Raw genomic sequence first — 22,333 nt, 5'->3', positions numbered from 1 at the left:
CTCACACTGAAGTGATAGAAAAGGCACGGCACCAGACTGGAACTTCTCATCCCCTCCACCCAGTGACAGGACATCCCCATCCCCAGCTCTGCAATCCCAGCTGAAGGGTGATGTGCTGAGCCAGCCCAGATCAGTGTCAGCACAAGAGAAGGGGGCCCTCAGTCAGCACCCATGTGCATTTTCCTCAGCCATGTCTAAGGAGCCTTTGTGTCAGAACCGAGCACAGCTTTGTACAGGGGCCTCATGCATTTTTGCATTGCAGGAAGACAGTCTTATGCACTTCCAACACTGCATTCAGGACATCTCTACAGCATGGCCAGTAACTTCCTGTAGGGAATGATACGTGAGAAAATTATCTAATGCACTCTTAGTCATCTGGCCGTGCAACCTGCAGAGGGAAAAAGGAGCAGCCAGCCTTGCTTCAGTATGGCCCTGCTTCCAGACACCACTGGCTTCAGATACCATTATCAGTATTGGCCTGGTCCACATCCCAGAAACTCGAGCTCTCTTTCAATTAACAGGCCCTGAGATTATTTAGACTATTCCTGCTGTTACGTTCAGTGTTATTTGCAATGAGCACAGAAGATCAGCATCTCCGTGTCCTGTAGAACCCACATGTAGCTGAACACAGAGCCAATGGCAGGTTTCGAGTGCTGCATCTTCATCTAACTGCTTCTGCGAGGCTTATGGAGACCCATCCCACCAGTAAGGGCTTTGACATGTCATACATTTCTATCAGTATGTATTTGAAATGTCATGTGGGAATCAGCACTCTAAAATCTGAGTCTTACCTCCTTTTTGGAATGGACTTGAAACAAAAAAGAAGCAAGCCTGCTGGCACACTCAGCCTTCAGCACTATCTTCAATCAGAGAAGCCTAATTATACCCATTACACTGATGAGGACGCACTGGCACAAAGCTACGCATTCACAAGGCTACAGATACCAAGCAAATCAGAGGCAGAGCTGGAAATAAACCTGGGGATGGCGGTGACAGACCCGTCACCCACCGGATTGGCCATGGGTCAGTGGGATACGGAGCTGGGGAGGAGCCCCCCACTTCCACCTGGCAGGGTGACATCTTCACTGCAGGGCTGGGCCACCAGGAGCTCCTGCAGCCCCACAGACGGGCATGGATGAGTCGTCTGTTCCTCCTGAAGCTGCTTAATCAACTCTCGCATGCAGGTCCTCGCAGCGAGGTCCAGCCTGATCTGTGTGAGCATTAACCAGCCCTGAGCATGTAAAGCCCAGAGATTGTCCTGGGCATCAAGGCCAGCGTTTGCCCTGACCTCTCCCTGCCAGGTGCTGGGTGCTCAGGTCTAAGAAAGGCTGCAGAATCCCTCGGGATTGAGAGTCATTACATAAACAATACAATAGGATCACGGCTGTAATTGCAGAAGTGCCTGAAGTCTTGGCACTGGAGCTTGCTGTGGCAAGGGCCTCTAAATGGAGACCCAAACAAAACAAACAAAAGCCCCAACTCTGTCAGCACTTAATGAACAATAATAAACAATAAATAATAACCCTACCAGCCAACCTAGCAAGATAGATGTGAGACACCGGAATGGCTCTGTGGAAACACTGACCCTACAGCAGCTGCCTTCCCTCCTCAACTCGTGGCACGCTGAGCCGAGGCCACTGGGTACCAGGTTGGAGTCAGAGGGGATACTGAGGTCTCAGCAGAGCAGGCACCCATGGTGAGGTGCACGAGAGCCACAGTCTGGCCCTCCTGGCTCCGTACCCTCACCTGCTCAGCATGCACCGATCACTGCTTTATTTCAGGATCTCTCCGTGGGCTCTGAAGGCAAAAAGCAGCAGATGGAGCTGAGCGAGGGAACGCAACAAGGTGGGAGCCCAGAGCCGCATCCTGCAGCGCCTCGGTGCGAGGTCCCCAACGGGACAGTGGGAGCACTGTGGGCAGGGACCAGGCTGAAAGCGGGGCCTAATTTAAGTATTTTTATAACTCGGTGCTTGTGACAGTGGATTTAGCAGTTGCCAGCCATCTGGAATAAAGAATTACAGCCACCTCCCTAATCCTATATTGCCTAAACCCTAAAGCTGGTTATGGTGCAAGGATGAGGCAGCAGGCTGGGAGGAGGCAGAGAAGGCGAGGGGGGGGGAAGAGAGAAGGGTGTGCAGGAAAATTCCCAAACTCATCATGTTTCCCTGGGGTGCCAGCAGGTCCAAGAAGCACCACGAGTATTTTTGCTGGGAATCCACTGAAGATGGGATGAAGGAAAAGGGGGGAGAAAGGAGCTGAGGAGCCCTCCAGGACCACCCCGCTGCCTGCGCCGCACACACGCACGCAGAGGCTTACTGGTCCGCGCAGGGCTGTCAGGTAAATTAGATCTGAAAGCTGACAATTTCTGACCATATTTCCTTGATTATTTCAAACAAATGCACACCAGCCGCTGTAAGGAGATTAAAGTGACATAAACGTCCCGAGTGGGAGGAGGGAGGGCAGAGAATTCAGGTCACCCCCATCCGTCCCCCATTTGACAGCCGCTATATCGCTATCCAATCCAATAAAAAAATCCCCCTCTTTTGCTTTAATTAATTTTACAGCTAGCTTGCTTAATTACTTTCAATCAAAATCCTCCTGCCATCGCAAAATTAGAGATGGTTGAGCTCCATTAGCCTAAATTCTTCATTTCCATATAGAAAGAGGCTCCCTCGGCAAAGCCAAGAGGGCTCCCTCCCGCTCGCGCCGCCATCGGACAGACGCCCGTCCGTCCTTCCATCTGCCTCCAGCTCCCGGGCAGGGGCGGGGGAGCAGAGCCAGCCCTGTCTCCACCACCCACTCCCACAGAGGGCTGCCCTGCTCTGCCCTCCCACCTCTACCCACGCAGAGGAAAGGATGCCGTGGGCAGGCTGCCTTCCATCTGCCCGCTGCGGGGCCTGCTACCTTCCCTGGGAGCATCTGGCACCGGTGGCTGCCAGAAACACGACCCGCAGTCCACAGAGCCGCGACATTCCCGGCCTCCTGCGCGCCATTTGCACCTCTTTCCTGCAAACACAAATCATGAGCTGTCCTACTTCAGGCTGACGTAGAGCAGCCCCAACTGGTCTCATGGCCACGAAACCTCCTCAGGAGCTCAGGGAGGGGCTGTGATGAAGCCACATAGGGCCGGAAGGGCAGCAGGAACCCAAAGGGAGCAGAGAGCTGGGCATGCAGGAGAACCAGCTCCATCCCAGGCATTGGCAGGCGTTGGGGAGAACCACCCAGCTGCAGGCTGGCACTCATCCCTCCTTTTTTCTCTGCTTCCCTATGGCCTCCTCCTATCCCATCACAAAGCACAACGCCCTGGGAAGCACCCGGAGCAGCAGCACAGTCCCAACTCCCAGCACCCAGCACCCACCCACCGCACAGGGCTGGGGGGACTCACAGGAGCAGGAATCCCCGCTCGCTGGGAAGACGGGTCAGACCTTGCTTCCTTCCAACAAAACCAAGGAGAGCCAAACACAGACCTGTTTTGTTTATAAGCTTAAAACTGAATCCAATGGCGCATCTACCTGGGGATTTTAGATTAAATGGTTTAAGAAACTCAAATAGGCTTTTTAATCTGGTCAAATAAAAAGAGCCCCAAAGAAGCAAAGAATTCACCCTGACGCTGGGAAGACTGTGGGGCAGGACGGCTTTCCAACGCTCCACAGCACCTCCCCGCCCTGGCATGGGACACTGTGTATTTGCCAAAATGTGGAAGCCCAGGATCCACCCTGTTCTTCATGTTCCCATGGACGACCCACTCACACCACATCGTGTTTTTCTCATCCTGTCAAGGCCCTTCCCCCTAATACCTGGCAGCACGCAAACACGGTGCCAGCCCTGCAGCACCAGTGCCAGTCAAAAGCAGCCCAAGTACCCAAATCCCTAATCTCCACGCAGTGCATCTGTGCACCGAGCAACCTCTCTGCATGGTGGGCCAGCAGATGTGAAGCTGAGCAGGGTGGCTGAGGCAAAGGATTCAGCAAAGGGACACCAGCACTGCAGGACCTGGGGAGCTTGAGGAGTGCCTGCAGGTGAATCCTGCCAAAGGACAGGAAGCAAAGGGCTCCTTCCCGTGCCACATCTCATCACCCTTTGACCCCCAACATCTCCTGTCCCCCACAGCCATGCTTCAGCTCCAGAAAGGCTCAGAATCAGCCCTGCCCTGCACACACTCTGCAATGAAATTCCCGACTTGTGTCTCGCCTGCTCCAATGTTCAGAACAGCTGGGACAATAGAACAGAAAGGCCCTAAATCCACCAGACTCACCCTAAATAGCAGTGGCCCATAATTTCCCCTGACATCCAGGAGCTTGTTATTCTTTCCCCTCGTCGCCTGGCTGGAGCTGTTCAGACCCATCAGTGTTATTCTATGCATTAAACGGGAAAAAAAACACAACCCAACAACAACCCAGAGAGTTTTCCAGCCTGCCCAGTATGGCAGAAGGGGCACATCCCCAGCTGGGCTGGGGGCAGAGGGGAGAACCAAGGTCTAAGACCACACCAGGACCCCCAGACAGACCCCTTCCTATGTCCCCATCTCTGCAGCCTGTCATTGCCATGGGGAGCTTTCACTGCAGCAGCTTGGGGTTGGGGTTTTTGGTGGGTTTTGTTTTTTTTTTTCAGGCCAGCTCCAGCTGATTAAGGACCTGCAACAGGATGTAGGGATTACTGTGAACCTGGCTCGGGATCAGCTGGGGCACAGAGCCAATGGAGAGAGCGAGGATTGCCCCCAGCCTGGCTGCCAAGCCGGCACTCGTCCTGTTGGGAGGCTGTGAGGGCTGAGCTCGTGCTGGAACAAGGCCCCTGTCCTTACTGGCTCTGCCGGGCAATGGCCTGAAGCCCACACTGAAAAACATGCCCACAGGAAGGGACGGGCAGTGGGGACCATGGAGACTTGGCTTAGAGGGCTCGCTGGAGAGAAAAAATCCTATATGGACTAGCTCACCCTGGGTTAAAGGGTGCTATGAGAGGCAGGAGCATCCCCCACCTCCTGCACTGAGCTGGCCATGCCCTGGGATTCCCTGTGCCTCCTCCAGCGCTGTGCTGGATCTGAGGCTGTAACACACAGCAGAACACTGTGCTGAGCTCCCAGCCAGGAAGAAGTGCTCTGGGAAGGCAGTAACCTCAGCTGGCATGCACAGCACAGCAGGATCTGGCTTCTGGGGAGGCATCGAGAGCAGAATTAGCTTCAAGGAGGTTTGGGGGCTTCTTTTAATTCTGTGAATCTGATCCCTGCTTGGACCAGCACCAGCCTCCAGCATCCTTCTAAAGTGACTGTCATTACAGTACTGCTGTTCCCGGAGGAGCATGGCCCCGTGCTCAGCTCTCCCCCCACTCGCTGCTGCTCTCCTGCCGCTGCCCCCAGACCCCTTGCAGCACAGAAACTCCAGCGTCAGCTCCTGCCGGCCTGGGGCTGTGGGGGGAAGGCAGGGCTGCATATTGCAGGCGGAGGCCGCTGGGATACCATTGAAAGCCGCTAAATATGACCAGGTTAGCACTTTAGTCTTTAATGGCAGGTCACCATTAATAAACCTAGGGCCCCAGGGTGTAGTACAAGCCTCCCTCCCCCCTCGCCCCGAAATACTCATTTCATTAACTTCACTGCACGCGGCGCTCGGCACCTGTCAGAGCTACAGCAGCCAGGAGCTGGGCGAGGGGTAAGGACATCTTGGGGCAGAGCCACAGCTTGCTTCTGCCCTCCTGGCCCTGGGAAGCCAAAGGAGGTGGCTGTACCCCATCCCATCCCATCCCATCCCATCCCATCACTGCATCTCACTCCAGCACCCCATCCGAAAGGACTGCACTAGCAAGGACAGCCCCAGACCCAGGCCCTCAGGAAGTTGCTTTGTGTCACCATGCCTGGCATTCCACATCTGCAGAAAGATGACAGCAGCACTGATGGCCATGGGGGAAGAAGGGCAGAGGGGAATTACCTTGGATCTGGGCTCTTGTAAAATAAAAGGCATTGTGCAAACAGGAAAAGCCAGGTCCTGCCCGCGGTGCTGCTGGGTGACCAGAGGATCGCCCCAGGACATGAGGTGAACGGGGCCATCGCTGAAAAGCAGGGCTGCCACCACCCCAGCCCCGCTCGCCCTGTGGCTGCCAATCGCCAGGGCTGCAGCAAGAGGACGCGGAGGGACAAGATGAGGAACAGCATGAGGCCAGCAGCTTCCCGGTGAGAAGGTACGAGGGGAGAAGGGACAAACGCGATGCCCCAGCTGCCAAAAATCCCACAGCAAGCCTCTATCGATCTGCCCTACTTGGCAATTGAAGCTGCAGTCACCGTCTGTGGTGCCAGATCGATACAACCTGGGCGGACAGGGAGGGAGAGGCACTTTTAAGGGAAGACAGAGACTTGAAAGGGAAGTGTTTTGATTTTCAGAACGCCTGAAGAGTCAAGGAAGAGAAAACACCAGGACTGAGGCTGCAGTTTGGTTTGGACTCGCTTCAAATACATACTAAGCCCTCTGTGCTGGCCCCGGGACCTCCTGCACATGCCACGAGGGGCCGCGGCCGGGCTGGAAGCACCTCAGGCCCTGTGGGTGCCCCCAGACCCTCCCCAGGGCCAGCAGCTGGCCAGGAGTCCCTGTGCAGCCCAAAGGACCCCTGGGGACACTGCCGGGCCCTATGGGGCAGGGCCTGGCACTCACGAGTCCAAGTCGAGGCCTCAGTACTGACACCAGGCATCACAGACACGGCGTCCAAACAGCCCGTAACGCACCCTCAGCTCACTCTGTGCCCCCAGCCCCGCGAGGGCAATGAGGGAAGGCCTAGGACAGGGCTGCTCCTGTGGCCCAGCGCTGGGCCAGAGCCTCGGGCCTCACCTCTAAACGCCCTTCAGACGGCCCCGGCGCGGGAGGGGAACTGCAGTTGTTCCAACGCTTCTCGCTCAGCACAACAACTGTTGCGGTCCTTTTAGCACAAACCCAGCAACTGTTCCCAAAAGTGTGGCCTCCCTCAGCTCCCGGCCTTTCAAAAAAAAAATCCCCAACAAGCGATCTCCAAAATGCCAGCTTCTGAGTCAGGGCAAAAATGTTGTTAACAAAAACATCACTCAGGGGTGGGACACCTGCTCCCTGACAAGCAACTGGCCCGGCTGCCCGTGGTTGGCGTATTACATCAGGCCCCAAAAAGAGCCGGGGACGGGAGGGAGAAGGGGAGAGAGTGGAAAAGAACAGACAGAGGGAGGGTGACAGCAGCGGGAGGCACAGAGATAAAGGCGGGAGGAGAGGGGAGGCAGGCGGGTGTGAGAGCAAGCGAGACGAGAGGGGTGAGCGGGTGGCAGCGGGGCACATGGCAGCGGGAGCACAGATAGGAATGGTGTGCAGGGAGCGAGAAACTAGGGGGGGGCAACAGGGCACGGGGAGAGGGCAGGAAGAGTGGGCACGGCAAAGGAAAAAGGGCGCGATGGGAGGGGAGAGATGTGAGGGGTCATGGAGGGGAAGGGAGAAAGGGACAGAAAAGGAAAAAGGAATAAAAGAAATAAACAGGGGGGAGGGAGGGAAAGATGTCTATTAAAAACCTCAGTGCATAACACAAAATGTCAGGGTTTATAGCTTCATTCTTGGCATTGCTGGTACTGAGAACCCCACACAGAAATGTCACTGCTTGTCATGTTTAATCACCTGCTATTTGTTAACACCTTCGCTGCAAGGAGTCTGCCCCTCACCCCTCGCAGGCGTTCCTTTTGGAGGAGAAACTGCAAAAACACAGCTCTGCCTCCCTGCTGCCCGCAGCCAGCCCAGCCAGCCCCCAGCCCCAGCATGGCCCCGCTCTGCCGCCCCGGGGTGGGCACTGACACTGGAAGAAGCACAGGGCAGTGCTGTGGCAGTGGGGCTGCTTTGTGGGCAGGGGGCTTCAGGGAGGCAAAGGGGATGGGAGCAGAGGGGAAGGCTGAGCCCAGTGAGCTGCCACGTGGGTGAGTGCACGGGGTGCCTGTCCTCCCTCAAGGATGCGCTGAAGGGCCCCGTAACACACACGTATCCCTTCAAGTCTGGGATTCTCCTATCTGTTTGCTTGAACAGCAACTGTCACACGAAAGCAAACATCCAAAGCTATTAAACACGCAGTTACAGTTCCTCGCTGTGGCACCTGTGCTGGTGACTTTGCTCTGCTTCCTTCCCGTGCCTTTGACCCCATCTCATATTCACACTGGTTTTCCCCAGGGCTGGCGCTTCCCACCTAGCTGCAGGACTCAGGGTCAGCACCAGGCAAGGCTTTTCCCTGATATTTCACGCATCCCAACTGGAAAGAAACCCAAAGAGCTCTGCCCTGCACAGCAGGGTTCTATCATGTGAGCAGTGAAAATCTAACTGTATATTTTACACACTCACCAAAATAAATAAATCATCCCCCCAACCCAAAAGAACAATCTAAAGCTGGGTGTGCAAAGGTGACTAGTGCAGCAACTTCCTTTTAACCCAAGAACTGTCTCAACACAAATGCCAGCTCAGCTTCAGCACACTCCCAACTGCTCCCGAGTGACAGGGAAGCTGGACTTTCCTCTTGGAAACCGACAGCATTTGGGGAGCTGAAGAAATGACAACAGGATGAGCTGTGAGGGGACCCAAAGGCTTGTCCTGCCCCAAAACAGGCAGGCAGCAGCTGCTGGACTGGGGGCTTCCCACCAACACTAAGGACATGCTGGAGGAACATCCCAAGCAGGAAAAGAAGCAGAAGTGCAGGAGGGCAGCGCTTCCCTCTCCTACCCATACAGTATGATTTTGAATCCAGTTTAGATCACCCAGAACAAGCAAGATGAGAACCCCAGAGCCCAGCACAGGCAGCTCTGGAAGCCCAGCCGCAGGCCTTACAGCCCAGTACCCAGCAGGGGTGGGGGCAGATGCGACTCGCAGTGGTGGCAGGGACGTGTGCCCCTGCCCCGTGGAGCCACCTGATCCTATTCTGGGAACGAGAACAGCACACAAGGCCTCCCGCTGGCCCCTGGCCAGGGATAGAATTCACCCTTCTGAACGCAGGCCAAGATGATCTAAAGCGACTACTGACTTCGTTGCCCAACTCGAGGCACCTTACATGGGCTGATTTTTCAAGTGTCACTGCTCAGCACCGCAGGGACCCGGCCTCTCCGAGATGCCAAACACTCTGTGTCCAGCTGCCACGTGAAGCAGGGAGACGACTGCTCTTCTCCTTTGTGATCACTTCCAGCCTTTCATCTTTTATCCCCCTCCTCTCCTCTCCTTTCTCCTTGTTCTTTCCTTTTGCAGCTTTTTATGTATTTCTCCCAGTTTTCCTCCCTCTCCAGCCCTCAAGGTCATGCTGCACATTTCCACGCTGAATATTTACTCAGCAAGCCAGGTCCTTTCACAGGCGCTCACCACAAATATGCTTTCTGATAAAGTCTGCAGAAAAGAAACTATAAAACCTCAAACAATGCCAGAAATACATTCAAAAATCCAAACAGGGCAGTACGGGCTATAAAGGGGTAAGGTAACTCGGCAGAGAAAGCCAGCAAGTGAAATCCACTTGGAGAGAGGTTGTGCCACTTCCTTGCTTTTCCACCATCACTGGCAGCAGCGAGCCCTTCCCTCACACAGGGCAGTGCCTGCGACACCGCAGGCTGTGATGTCTGGGGTTGTTAGCTGTGAGTCCACGACGGCGCTGTGCTGAGCACAGCACTGCTCTACAGCGCAGGACCAAGATGCGCTGAGCCGCACTCACCAGGCACCAGCACCACTGGCATCAGTTAGAGCAGGAATAGCGCACACAATGAAATGTGGGAGCAGATGTTTGTTTCTTCAGCACCACTAAAGCAAACTAAAGAGAATCTGCAGGTTACAAGTCTTTCCAGAAGGTCACAGCCCTGAAATAACAGAGTGGCAAAAAACAGTCCGATTCCAAGTGCTTTTGGCCAACTCACTGCTAGCAGCGCAGCGATGGTGAGCGAAGCACGGGGATGGCTGTAACACCATCCTACAAGGCATCAGGGCAGGATGCTGGCAGCCAGATCCCTGCTGGGGACCAGTGGGTGTCACCATGCTGCGCAGGCCCCTGCCATAACCCTGGCACGGCCAGTCTCGTCCTGCTGCGTGCAGCTCACCCTCCCTCTCTCCCAGTGCGCACATGGCTTTAATGTTTTTATTACCTGTTTGACTCGCTGCCTTATTGCTTCTCCTCTTAATGGGGCTGTAACCGTGGAAACGAGGAATAAACGGCCACCAGAAAATGAGATGATTAAACAGGTCACCCTGGCAAAACAAACTCAGTGCTCGCTCAGCCCAGGCTGCGGACGCGGCTCCTGCCCAGGGCCGGGCAGAGGGCACAGGGCCGTGCGGCGGTGGGAGCAGAGCACCATCCCACCCACTGTGTCCTGGGGAGCAGCGCCAAGGGACAGTGCTCCTCACCCCTGGGGCGGCCACGCGAGTCACAGCATGGCTTGCTTGGGAAGACGGAGGAGAACGAGGACAAGACGCATCCATGTAACAGGGAAAAAATAGCAGCTATTATGAATATAAATAGGCTGGACTAGAATCAAAACACAAGTCTGAGACAAGTTGCTGTCCTCTGTTGTCCCTGTGGCTGCCCATGCCTGCCTCATGGCAGCTCCCAACGAGGGGCAGACAGCCCTTGCTGTCCCCATGTCCCAACACAACAGCTGCAGCACCCTGATGATGGCCTCGATGGCCAGGCTGTGCTCGCTGGTGCTGGGAGGGCAGAGCTCTGTCCCATGTGCAGCCACACGTCCCAGGTGATGCAGGACACTGAGAGGCACGGACCTGGTCGGCAGCTGAGTGTCAGAAGGCAGAGCATGGCCCCAGACCCCTGGTGTCGGCCAGGCAAGGTGCCCATGAAGCTCTGCACCCCTGGGGTGACACCTGAACGCGAGGTCCCTCCCTCAGCCAAGCCAAGAGGCAACGCAGCGCAGACCGAAATGGTGTTGAGAACAAAAATAAAACCCCAAAATAAACACACCGCAATCCAAAAAGCCCGATCATAAACCCTCATTCAAAGGAGCGAGGCTGCTGCCAGGAGCTCATCCTGCCCCGACCTGCCTGACGCCAGACGAGCTGGGTGCTGGCAGTCTGGGAAGCGCGGGCTGAGCTCGCCGCACCACGAGCAGCAAATTCAGGAGAAGTTGGAACTGCAAAGTCTGGCGAGGTGGGGATGAGAGACAACTGCTCGAAACACGCCGGCGAGTGGTTGTGCTTTCTTTCAAAAAAAACAGCAGGTGGTTTATGAAAAGGGCCTTATTCTTTACAGTAATTTGAGCCATATTTCATTGTTTGATAGAAAAATCATAATATTCATGACCTCCTTTAACTGGAAGAAGTTCACTCATCTGAATATCAGCCCACAGACAAATGGGGAAATGAAAAATAAAGAGAGCGAGATAATGTAAGGCAGGCGGAGAGGGAAGAAAAGGAAAGGAAAGGCAGACCCGGAGGTAGAATGGGAAGTGCAGGAGGGTGACAAAGAGCAACAGGACTGTGTGAACGTGAACAGGGAGGAGGACATAAAGGAAAGCTATTTTGCAAGAAGACTTAAAAATTCTGGCACAAAAAGGGGCTGAGAAAAGCAAGAATGAAAGGCTAAAGCCACAGCGAGAGAAGCAGGGGAGCTTCTCTGAAAGTTTCCTGGTGCATGGAAGAACTTTGCAGAACTAAGGTCTTGCCCTACTGAGATTCAGAACGAAGAAGCACCAGGCCTTCTCCCAAGCCTCTGCTCCCCCACCCTCTTCTGACCCGGCCCTCCTCTGCCAGCATCTGCTGCCTGTCTCAGGACACGCAGATGGTGATGGCTCCAGGAGCTGCTTCCTCTGCTCCCTCTGCTCTTAGGGCTGCATGCAGCAGAGCTGCCAGCCATGAATGGCACTGCGTGCTCCAGGGCTGAGTCTGACAGCACAAGAGGTGGGTGAAGATCCGAAGGATTCTCAAAACACACCAAGGAGAGCATGAGGAAGACCTAACACGTGCCCGCAGTATTTGATCCGGCCCAAAGAAGGGAGGTCTGGGGACATGTTGGCTGAGATATGGAGCTGCTTGGGCTTCTGGTCCTGCTCCTGGTCAGGGGCTACAGGAGAGGAGTGTGGGGCTGTAAGGAGGAGGAGGAAGAAGAGGAGGAGGAAGGCAGCCTGGGTGGGTCTGCTCCCGGAGTGGATTCATCCAGGCATCGTGCTGGCAAACACCATGTGGAGAGGTGGAGCTGCTTTAATGAGAAGATGCTTCTATGACTCAGGCCTCAAAGGGATTGGGACTTTATTATTTTATTTTTCCATAATAAATTATGCCCTGGGATGCCAGGTCTCACCGGGTTTTTCTGGAAATACCAGACAAAAGCTGGTGTTGCTACCTTTTGACAGTTTCCCATGTATGGAAGCTGAGTTCCTGGTTCATTCCCTGCCCATCCCTGCCAGCCTCGCTGACGCAGAGCCTCCCTGCGGGTCCTCCTGCCCACCCCAATGCCACAGCCACGAGGACACAGAGCTGCCACAGCCCAGCCCTGCGCCCCGGCCTCTCCTCCCTGCACCCCACGTGGCTGGCAGCCAGCTCCTCGCTTATCTCCATCGCCGCAGCACCCAGCCCTGGCTCTGGGCTGTTCAGAGGAGGGTGATTATGCCCACTTTATAGATTAGAGTTACACATCCCACACTGAACCCTCTGCCACGGCTCCCAGACCTGTTCTGGAGCTTCCCTGGTTTGATTTAGGCTCAACCTGGCGCCTGTTCAGCTCAAATCCTTGCGCTGCAAAAAACCCTGCATGGCCAGAGCAGCACCAGGGGGGAAGCAGGGGGGACCATGCCCATCCCCTCCTGCTGACCACTCATCACAATGATGACAGACACAGAAGCAGAACATGGAGCAAGGCGATGCCTCAAGAAGGCACCTGGAGAACACAAAGCTCAGCCCAACCCACCCGGTGCACGTGAGCACCCATGTGAGCATCCAGGAGCGTGGAAATGGCTGAGGTGCTCGAGTGGGACCAGATGATGGGATGTAGGTGTTGGGTGTGGGGAACACCAACAGAAGTGCTCCAGCAGAGCTTGGCGTTTCCACCCGTTTCACAAGAGGCCGTGCTAAAATGTCACCTCTCCAAAAGCAAAACATGTGCTTGTGGGTGAATCATCCTTTCACACCCCAAAACCAAGAATGAGTGGCAAAATTCTCTAGCGAGGCACCAAATCCCCAAAGGATGGCCATGAAGTGCAGCTAGTGACTTCAGTCTTACCACCCTTTTTCCTTGCATCTCCTCTCCACCCCTTGCTCTCCCCTTGCCAACCTACACAGGTTATTCAGCTTTTCTCCTGAGCATGAAACTGCCATAGGACAGGAAGCCTGGAGCAGTTCCCCAGCCTCCAGCAGTTTTCTGGTTGTGCTTCCCCATGGCAAAGCAAACACACGCCTTCACCCTCAGCTCCCCAACACACTGAGCACTCCCTGAGACAGCCATAGAGGAGGACAGCAAATCTGCAAGTGAGGAATTCTTTGGGAAACCTGAGTGAGAACATATGGTACACGAGTGAAGCGCAGGATTTTGCCTCACTGTAACTATTTATGCCCCGAAAGTGGCTCTTCCACTTTCTATAGTGACTGCATGACCAAAGGGGAACTTGAGAAAGAAGGGACAGAGACAGGACCACAGCCACTCAAGCAGGACCAGGATGAGAAGCTGCAAGTTTTCCTTCTGCAACCGGCGTCTGCCTCCATCTCCCCTGCGAGAGGAAACAGAGCAACAAGGTCCTGGTCCGAAGGGCTCTCAATCCTCAGAATGGATTTTACCTGTCTCTGAAAGCTGCCTCCATCTCTCACCCCCCGTCGCTTTCTCCTCAGGGAAATCAGTCTAAAAGGGGCTAATGGAACAATGTCCCTCTCTCTCCCCCCTCTCATTTTCTCTCTCTCTTTTTTTTTTTTTTATTAGCATTTGTGGAATTTATTCCCAAACTCTCCTAATCTTTCGTACACAACCATTTGATTTGCATAACCCAGCCCCCTCTCATAAAAACTGGCTGCTAGTTTAATTAAAAAATGTAAATTTGCTGTCATCTCGGGGCCTGGTGAATTAGGACGACATCGGCATTTTTTATTGCTGAAGACGTCCAAATTGATCCAGTCCGCGCTGAACCGGAGGGGAGGAGACGGGGCCGCGTGGGACTCGGGCTGCAGGTCCTGCCCCTCCCTGCTGCCAGCAGAGCCTCCCCAGCCCCTGTTGGCTCTGCAAAGAGCAGCTGAGGACGAGGAGGTGAGCTGCAGCTGATGGGCAGTGTCACCCCGCAGTGCCAGCGCCCCAGGAGTTGTGCCCGGGTGGCACCGGGGCTCACTGAGCCCTGCGAGCCATGGTCAGCCCCGAGGGATGTGGGACGCGCAGCACCCAGCTCTGCTTACCGCGGCCTCCTTGCTGCTTTCTGGAGACTTTCTGCCAACTTTTCATAGGGACAGCTTAGGGGACTGGCGGAGGGCTGGAAGCAAGTCGGGCGGTCTCAGAATACAGAGAAACTGATGGTGTGGAGACTGCTCATGAAGAACTTTCCCCTTCCCAGCGCAGGATCTGTCCTGCTCACAGCTGCTTCCCGCACACGTTGTCCTCCCAGTGCTGTCGTGCAGCTCGAGGCCTCAGCAGACCCCTCTGTTTGCTTACAAGGAAGGTAGCTGGCAAGGAGCAGGTCACAGGCAGGACAGAGTGCAGGCAGGAAGCAGGAGCTTGTTAACCCAGGACTGATTTTCTAGTCTTCCTGCAAGTTAGTGCTGTCTAGCACCAAACCAGCAGGAAAACACCTACGGACTGCAGCTGGCTCTGCTCTTCAGGAACCAGCTGGGCCCTTCCAGTGCTGCAGTGGGCAGGTTAAGCCCTGCCCGGGTCAGTAATTCTGAATTGGAAGAGTCTTGGCAGGTGGGCGTAGACATTCGGATGCTCTGTGCCCAACAAGCATCCTATGATGAGCAGAATTCCCAAACCAACTGCGGGACCTGGCTGCAGAGCTGCGATACCAACTTCAGCCCAGCCAACCAGCTCTCCAAAAATCTGCACAGCCAAAACAAAGCAAAAAAAAAAATCCCTGGCACCAGCCCAGAGATGTTCCCATCCAGTGGGTGTTACAAAGAGCAGTAACAAAACAGAGTCGCAAACTGACCCTCTGGGTGGGAAATGAGATGTTTCTCAATCCGTTCACCCTAGGTTCCTTGGTGTCCATTTCAAGACCAGCTCCTGTAATCTCATACCAAGGTTAATTAGGCTGGGGAACAGTTTCCCAAAGGAAGTGACAGGTGCCCAGTCACTCAGATATTTACAACCTGGCTTACAGAACACCACATGTAGGGAACATCTCACCACGGTCCTGAGTGTATGGACTCCGTCCATGAATTCTTTCCAACTCCTGACCCTGCGAAAGCTGCTGGCCCTGGAACATCAACCCCAGCACCACCGGATCCTAGAAGCCCTGGGAGAAGCAGGCTGTTGGAGCCCACAGACCTGGTCCCACTGGGACTGAGCCCCAGCTTTGCCTGTGCCAGGCAGCAGCTGGCGCACGCAGCCTCAAGCACTGCCTCCGGGGAGCTGCAGCCGCGGGGCTTGGAGAGAATTCAGGAGGTGGCGAGGAGGGAAATCAGCTGCCCAAGCAGATAAGGGTTAGAGGTGGTGATTATGGGGCAGGTCTTTGCCCTGAGATCATGACAAGACGGGTTCACCCACACGCAGACCATAATGCTGACTTAAACAGATCTCCGGATCCTCATTTCCATGGCTTGCTGCGGCCCCGCGTTCCCACAGCAGAGCACCGAAACCCACTCTCCCCACGCGGCAGTGGGCAGGCTGGCGAGCATCGCTCCCGAGACCACAGAAGTCCCCTGGGGCACACACTGGTTCTGCTGTCCCTTTTAGGGCACAGAGAGCAGCCAGCAAGCGCCACTCTACCACCCATGCCGAGCCCATGGCACCCAGCTCCTCCCATTGCCATCCCAGGACCTACAGAGCATGGGTCTGGGGGCAGAGAGCTGTCTGCGACTCTTTAAAGCTGCCACCCTGCCGCACACCCCAGCTCTCATGCTGCCCACACTCCACGATGCAGCAGGGAGCAGCCGCATGCCCACGGCGGGGCCCAGCACCGAGTCCATAGAGGGCAGCTGAGTCCTGGGGGCCAGGGACACCAAACAGGCAGGTACATAAATAGACAAATAAATGCACAGACAGATAAAATGAACGATGACAAAATTATCCTCTCCATCAAAGTATCTGAGTACATAGTTCAGGCCCAGTCAATCATCAACCCGTTTATTACCACCTTACTCCTCATTAAAAAAAAAAAAAACACAACAACAACCACGCACACACAGACGGGAACCCGGCACCCACTGCCCTCACTGAGGTGCTCGCAGGCACGGCCTGCCCAGCCCACGGCTGCCATTTGGTCACGGCTGGAGTCGTGCCACAGCCACCAACAAGCAGGTGACAGCAGGTCCTCACCTGGTGAAGCCTGGTGAAGCCCCTGTGGAGCCCTGCCCTGGGTGCCCAGTGCCCACAGGCCCTGCAGACATCCATCCCATCCTGCTGGCTGTGCCCAGCAGCACGCTGCCCGTCTGCCCTGGCCGAGCGGCAGAGCAGGGGCTGCAGAAAGCCACACATCGGCCCCAGCGGGACCCAAACCCCCACCTGCCCCACTGCGGGCACGGGGAGGGTGGGGAGCTCCCGCACGGCCCACGGGACAGGACGAAAACAAACCCATCCCAGATATGCCCGGGTTGGAAAAAAATACTCATTAAATGTAATAAGCAGCCTCCTCATCCGCCACAGCCTCGTCCCAAATAAATTAAATTCCTTTTCATTTAGACAGCACGGGAACCTGACAGGCAACCTTCACCGACCAGACGCCCAAGCTGAGCAGGGGAAAGAAATGAAAGAGAAAACAGCCCACACAACTCACAGCAAAGAGCGCGGAATCGTCGCAAAAGCCCCGCGAACTTCCCCTCCGCGTCCCGCCGGGCTGCCGGGAAGCACGGAGCCGGCCGGGGTCCCGGAGCGCGAGGGAGGCACGGAGCGACTTCCGCGGGGCGAGCGAAAGAAAAGTGAAAGAGCGAGGTGCGAGCGGCGGCACCTGGCGGGCCCGGCCAAGTTCGGGGCGCGGCGGCGGAGCCCGGCACCGGCACCCGGGGACAGCGCCCGGCCGGAGCGCGGCGCGGCGGGTCCCGCTCCGTACGGCGGTGCCGGTGCCGGTCCGCGTCCCGCAGCGCCGCGCCGGGCCCGCACCGAGCGGCGGGGGGCCGGGAGGGGGCAGGAAAAGGACAATTGCGCCGTACTTACCATAGTCGGAGAGACGAAAGCCGAATTCACTTAAATAATCAACTTTCATAATACTTAATTAACGCCTAATTGCAGCTGATTGCCGCCGAATAACAAGTTGGTCACAGCCCTGATGTCATCGCCGTGCCGGTCCTGCCCGAGTCACTTGGGCAGCGGGGCCGGGGGCGGGCGCCGGGCGCGGGGGGGGGGCGGGGCTCGGTGCGGGAGGCCACGCCCAGCGGAGGAGCGGGGGCAGGTGCGGGGCTGTGCGGGGCTGCGCGGGGCGGGGCCGGAGAGCGGGGCCGGGTGCGGGGCTGCAGCGCGGCGGAGCGCAGTGCCGGGCGGTGCGGGGCGGCAGAGCCCGGCCCGGGCACTTTTTCTTCTATTTCCTTTCTTCTTTTCTTCCCCCCACCTCCCCCCTTTACCTACTTATTTATTTTTGCATTGAATTTCCTCATCTTTCCCCTTGTTTTATTTTTCTAAGTAGCAAAAAGAAGAACAAAACAAAACAAAAACAAAAACAACATGCCAGGGAGGTTCTGAGAGGTGCGTTGGGTAAACGCGGTGAGGAGCCTACTTCTCTCAGAGAAAAGAGCAGCTCGTTTGGCCGATTAAGCCGGCACTGCGAGCAGCTGCTTTGGGGCGTGCTGCCGAACCTTCCCACAGTGTGCCCAGCACGGCCTGCTGCGCTGGGGAAACCGAGGCACAGTGCTGGCATCACCGGGACCACAGCTGTGCCGGCTTCTCCCAGAACACCTGAGCACAGCCTGGCAAAATGGAGCCACCGGGACGCCTGGGGAGAGAGGGAGCCAGGGCAGGTGTCACCAGGTCAGGTGTCACCAGGTCCCGTGTCACCAGGTTCCCAGCAGCCTCCCCCCACCCTACCAGCCCCTGGCGGCTGCATTTGGGCTTGACGCCCGCCAGGTTTGAGGCACCGGATGCCCCATGGCTTCATTGCCCATCGCACTTCTCCATTTCCACTTCTACGGACTCACAGCGCTGGCGGTGGTGCTGCTGCCAAGGACGGGACGCCCACACCACCCATGCCACCCCTGGCGGTCTCCCCGCCGCCCCTCCCTGCTGCCACGGTGCTTTTTCAGGTGAAGTCCACGCCCTGCAGCTGACGCAACGGCAAGGCCCGATTTCCTATCTCCCCATCTCCAGTCACAGGATCGGGCTTTATTTCCCCATCTTCCCTTCTTTGCCTCTTACCCAAGAACAGCCGGGCTCTGTGCCCATCGGGGACCCCACATCAGGGCGCCCATGTTCCTCTGCCCCATCCCCGTGCACCCACACCCAGCCTCGGCCGCCCTTTGGTGGCAGGTGAACGCCGCTCGTCCCTTCCCACCCTCCCAGGGGTGTCGGGAGCTCTCGGTAATTAATGTTTGCCAGGTGCTCAGAGATCCTCAGATGAAAAGTGCGATGGGAGGGGGAAGGATGATTAATTTATTATTATTATTACAGTTTAATGCTTTCCCCGCAGACGGTGCGCTGGGGCTGAGCGGGGGGTGAGTCACACCCGTACGTGGGGTATCCCCCTCCACGCATCTCCCCTTTGTTTCTTTACGCCGAGCCCTTTTTGTTGGCAGCTCCTGGCTGGGGCTGACCCCAGGGCCACGCTGGGGCTCCGCGTGGGCTCCTGGCGCTGCCGTGCAGATTGCAGGTTGGAGATCTGGCAGCGCCGCGTGCCTCCTGCTCCTGCTCGGGGAGTTTATTAGGCAAATGCTCTTTCCCTGTTTCTGTAATTTTGTTTGATTTCTGTTTTGTCAAGGGAGGTGCCCGGAGGCCTTGGGGCCTGGGCAGCAGGAGGAGACAATCCAAGCTTTCTTTCCCTTTCCTCCTCCTTCCCTCTCTGTTCAGTTTCAGTCCCATTACTGGCACACGGTGCCTGAGAGCTCCCAACATGCCCGTGCCCAGCCTCCGTGCGCCAGGTGCTGTGCCTCGGTCTTAATTCCCAATGTGGGGCTGCCAGCCCCCAGCACCTGGGAGCCAAACGCTGCATCTCCTGACCAATTAGTTGCAATTTACTGCAGGGATTAAAAGCGCAGCCCGAGGAGCCCAGGGAGCGGATGGCACAGCCTGGGCACCACAGAGCAGAACCAGCCCCGAGCTGCAGGGCAGAGCCCCACACGGCACAAGGGACAGCAGGATGGCCCGAGGGCAGAGCTGAGCTGGGCAGAGCTGAGCTGGGCAGAGCCCTTCCCACAGGGCTGGGGGCTCAGAAGGGCGATCTGCGCCCACAGCACCAAGAGCAGAGAACGGAGGCGCAGGGCTGCGAGCGGTGGGACCTCTCCCCCGGGATGAAGCGGCGCAGGGAGGGGACACGGAGTCCCCTCGGCGTGGCACAGTGATGGGCGCCAGCAGGGCGCTACCTGTGCTGGATCTGCACGAGCTGACCCCGCTGTGCCACGAGGCCGCGGAGCAGCACATTGCTGAACACGTGGGTGACACCACACAGAGCCGGGGCACGAGGACGCGTGCGGGGCCGAGCGACAGGCAGAGCGCGGCGCGATGCGGCCCCGCGGGAGCTCCATTGAGGCCGTCGGGGTGCAGGAGCAGCGGCGGGCGGGAAGTGTGAGGCAGACGCAGCGATTGCATTACTGCAGGAGCCCGGGCTGGCAGTGCCGAGCTATCGTCCCCGTAATCCTGTTAGCCAGCAATCTCCATTCCGAAAGAGCTTCATTTCTTTGTGAATATTTGTAAACTAGATATCTAATGGAAAATTATAGGAAAATTATAGTGAAATTCATGACGAAGAAATCCGATTAGCCCTAATTCAATTATACCATCTTAGCCCACACAGCACATTTCCCATTTTTTTCCCATAAATACCAATGCCAGGGGTCCGGGTAATCAAATAAAATTGAAAATCATCTTCCCATTAAATTCAATTAGCTGCAATTTCTAAAGCCTATCAGAGATTTTAATTACTAAATTATAAAATTCTCCAATGCTAAATTGAAACTAAAAAAATTGCACATCCTTGTGTTTCATAAGAAAAAAACCTCGCAGAAACCTTGAAAAATACCCTTCTCCTCCCAGCAGCGCCCACGTGAGCGCAGGGCTGGGGCGGCCTCAGCGTGAGCCGCGCACGAGGGCACGAGCCAGGCCTTGGGAAGCAGGCAGCGCCCAAGGAGGGATGGAGTGGGAGCCCAAAGCAACGCCCAAACCCAGCGCCGGGTGCAGCAGTGGGGAGGCCGGCTGCCCAGCAGCGCCTCTGCTTCCTTTCCCCACCTGAGCTCAGCTGTGCCAGGGCCAGGCGACGCGCTGCCATGGAGGAGCTGCGCGAGTTCTGCCCACAGCTGCACTCCGTGGGGCAGTTCCTCGCTGTGCCAAAGCCAGGGCGGATTGCTGCTGGTGCCCAGAGGGGAGCACAGGGCAGATGCTAGCTTCGTGCTTTTGATAAAGCTCCTTGAATAACAGCCATGCAAGCCTGGTCCTGACATCGAATTCAGGGAAGCTGGAGCCTTCAGCAAACCGATTTAGCTCAAAGCACTGCTTCAGTGAACACGTGGGATGTTTGGGAGCAGGGGGATGCGATCACGCTCAGAGGCCCTCAGCTCTGAACGCTCACCAAGAAGGCAGAGGCGAACTCACAGAGCCGTGCCCCTCGGGGACCCACAGAGCCCTGCGGTGCCAAAGGGGCCGTGTGCTGCGTGAGCGATGGGAGGAGAGCGGCTCTCCAGCTACAGCCTGACCCTCCCCAGGGCAGCCGGGATTTTCTGCCAGCACTTCCATGGGGGGACCCTCACGGGCTCGTTTGCGCTACCACAAATGAGCGCAGCTCCCAGCAGCCGTCAGCAGGCACTGCGGCAGCCCCGAACCAGGCCGATACTCGGGTTAATTTACTGGGCGCCCGAAAGTTGCCAGCAGGGAGTTGCCCGCAAACAGAACAACAACAAAAAAAAAGTTAATGATCTGGGCTTTTTCTTTAATAAATAGGCAAACTGGCTGAGCCGGATTGTTGGCTGGGATTTGTCTCCCCTTTATCACCCTGGAGCTTCTGTGACACATTCTCCAAATCATCAGCATTTTGCAATTTGAGGTCGTTACCAAATACTATTTTTTTGCCAAGGAAGGGAGAAAAATAAATTAATAATGAAGGAGCCCAAGCAGGGAGAGGCTGCGGCTGGATGGCTCTGCCACCTCCGCGGGGATTGCTCAGGACCTGGCGCCCGCCCAGCGCGCACCTCGGCCGCCGGCTCACCCAGGAATGTGGGGCCGGCACCCCGGCGCTGCTGGGTTTTACTACGAATTAATCCAAGTCTCCTCTGCAAACGTCTAACTCGAAATCACCGCCGGCTCAGCTGCCGGCACAGTGCCCTCCGTGGCAGGGTTGGGCGCAGGGAGATCACCGGGTGAAGAGCTGAAGGGCTTCCCTCTGCGCACAGCTCCGGCACTGCGAGCGTCGGCCTCTCCCAGCTGGAGGGGAATGGATTTCCCGCAGCCCTCTCCTGCACGCGGCAGGTAACCGCACAGACGCTCAAGATGCGTGGGGATAAATGTGCTGCGCTGCCCGACTGGCGCGCACTTACACCGGAGAGCGATCTGCCTTGACAGCCAGCCTGCTGCGGACGGCTCAGCACCGCGTTTGCTGTGCGCGTGGCTGCGGGTCCACCTCCACGCACGCATGCTCGTGCACACGAGTGTGCGCACCCGTGCCGTTGGGTGCTGTGCGGCTGTCCGTGCTGCGGTGCGATGGCTGTGTCGGTGTGCGCCCATCTCTGCAGTACCGAGCACCCGCCTCATCCCCAGCACGGCCCCGCAGCGCTGCCCTGAGCCGAGGGTGAGCTCCCTTCCCCTCTCTGCGCTCCGCCTGTCTCGCAGCCCTCGTATTTTCAGTGCTCACCAGACCGTGAATTCACCTTCATACCAGTTACAGGGTTATTCAGCCGCTCCCGCCGCTGCTAGCCAGCCGGCAGCACAGCCGGCCAGGGCTCCTCTCCCCCCACGCACACCCACCGGCAGCACCGGGCAGGGCACCGTGCCCAGGGACACCGCTGCCCTCCAGCACGCCCTGCCCTGACCCACAGCTACGCTGGGAAACGGCAACGGGGCAGCGGGGCAGCGGGGCAGGAGTTACAGCCGGGATGGAGGGGAGGAAAACCCCCCCGGCCAGCAG

The 22,333-nt window shown here is 56.8% G+C and overlaps 1 protein-coding gene across 1 annotated transcript in view; it reads right to left on the bottom strand.

Moving 5' to 3' along the window:
• Nucleotides 1-17,281, bottom strand: part of CASZ1 (castor zinc finger 1) — a gene marked incomplete at both ends in the record, with an annotated part of 70,879 nt that extends 53,598 nt beyond the window's left edge. Inside the window, one exon of the mRNA XM_079545644.1 lies at nucleotides 17,233-17,281. Within this exon, the coding sequence (XP_079401770.1) occupies nucleotides 17,233-17,281 (49 nt within the window). The remainder of the gene's footprint in view (nucleotides 1-17,232) is intronic.
• Nucleotides 17,282-22,333: the final 5,052 nt, after the last annotated feature.

Source organism: Tetrao urogallus (genome assembly GCF_951394365.1).
Source record: "Tetrao urogallus genome assembly, chromosome: 21".
Classification (NCBI taxonomy): Eukaryota; Metazoa; Chordata; class Aves; order Galliformes; family Phasianidae; genus Tetrao; species Tetrao urogallus.
Note: the sequence above shows the minus strand (reverse complement) of the source record. Positions and strands in the feature narration are given on the sequence as shown.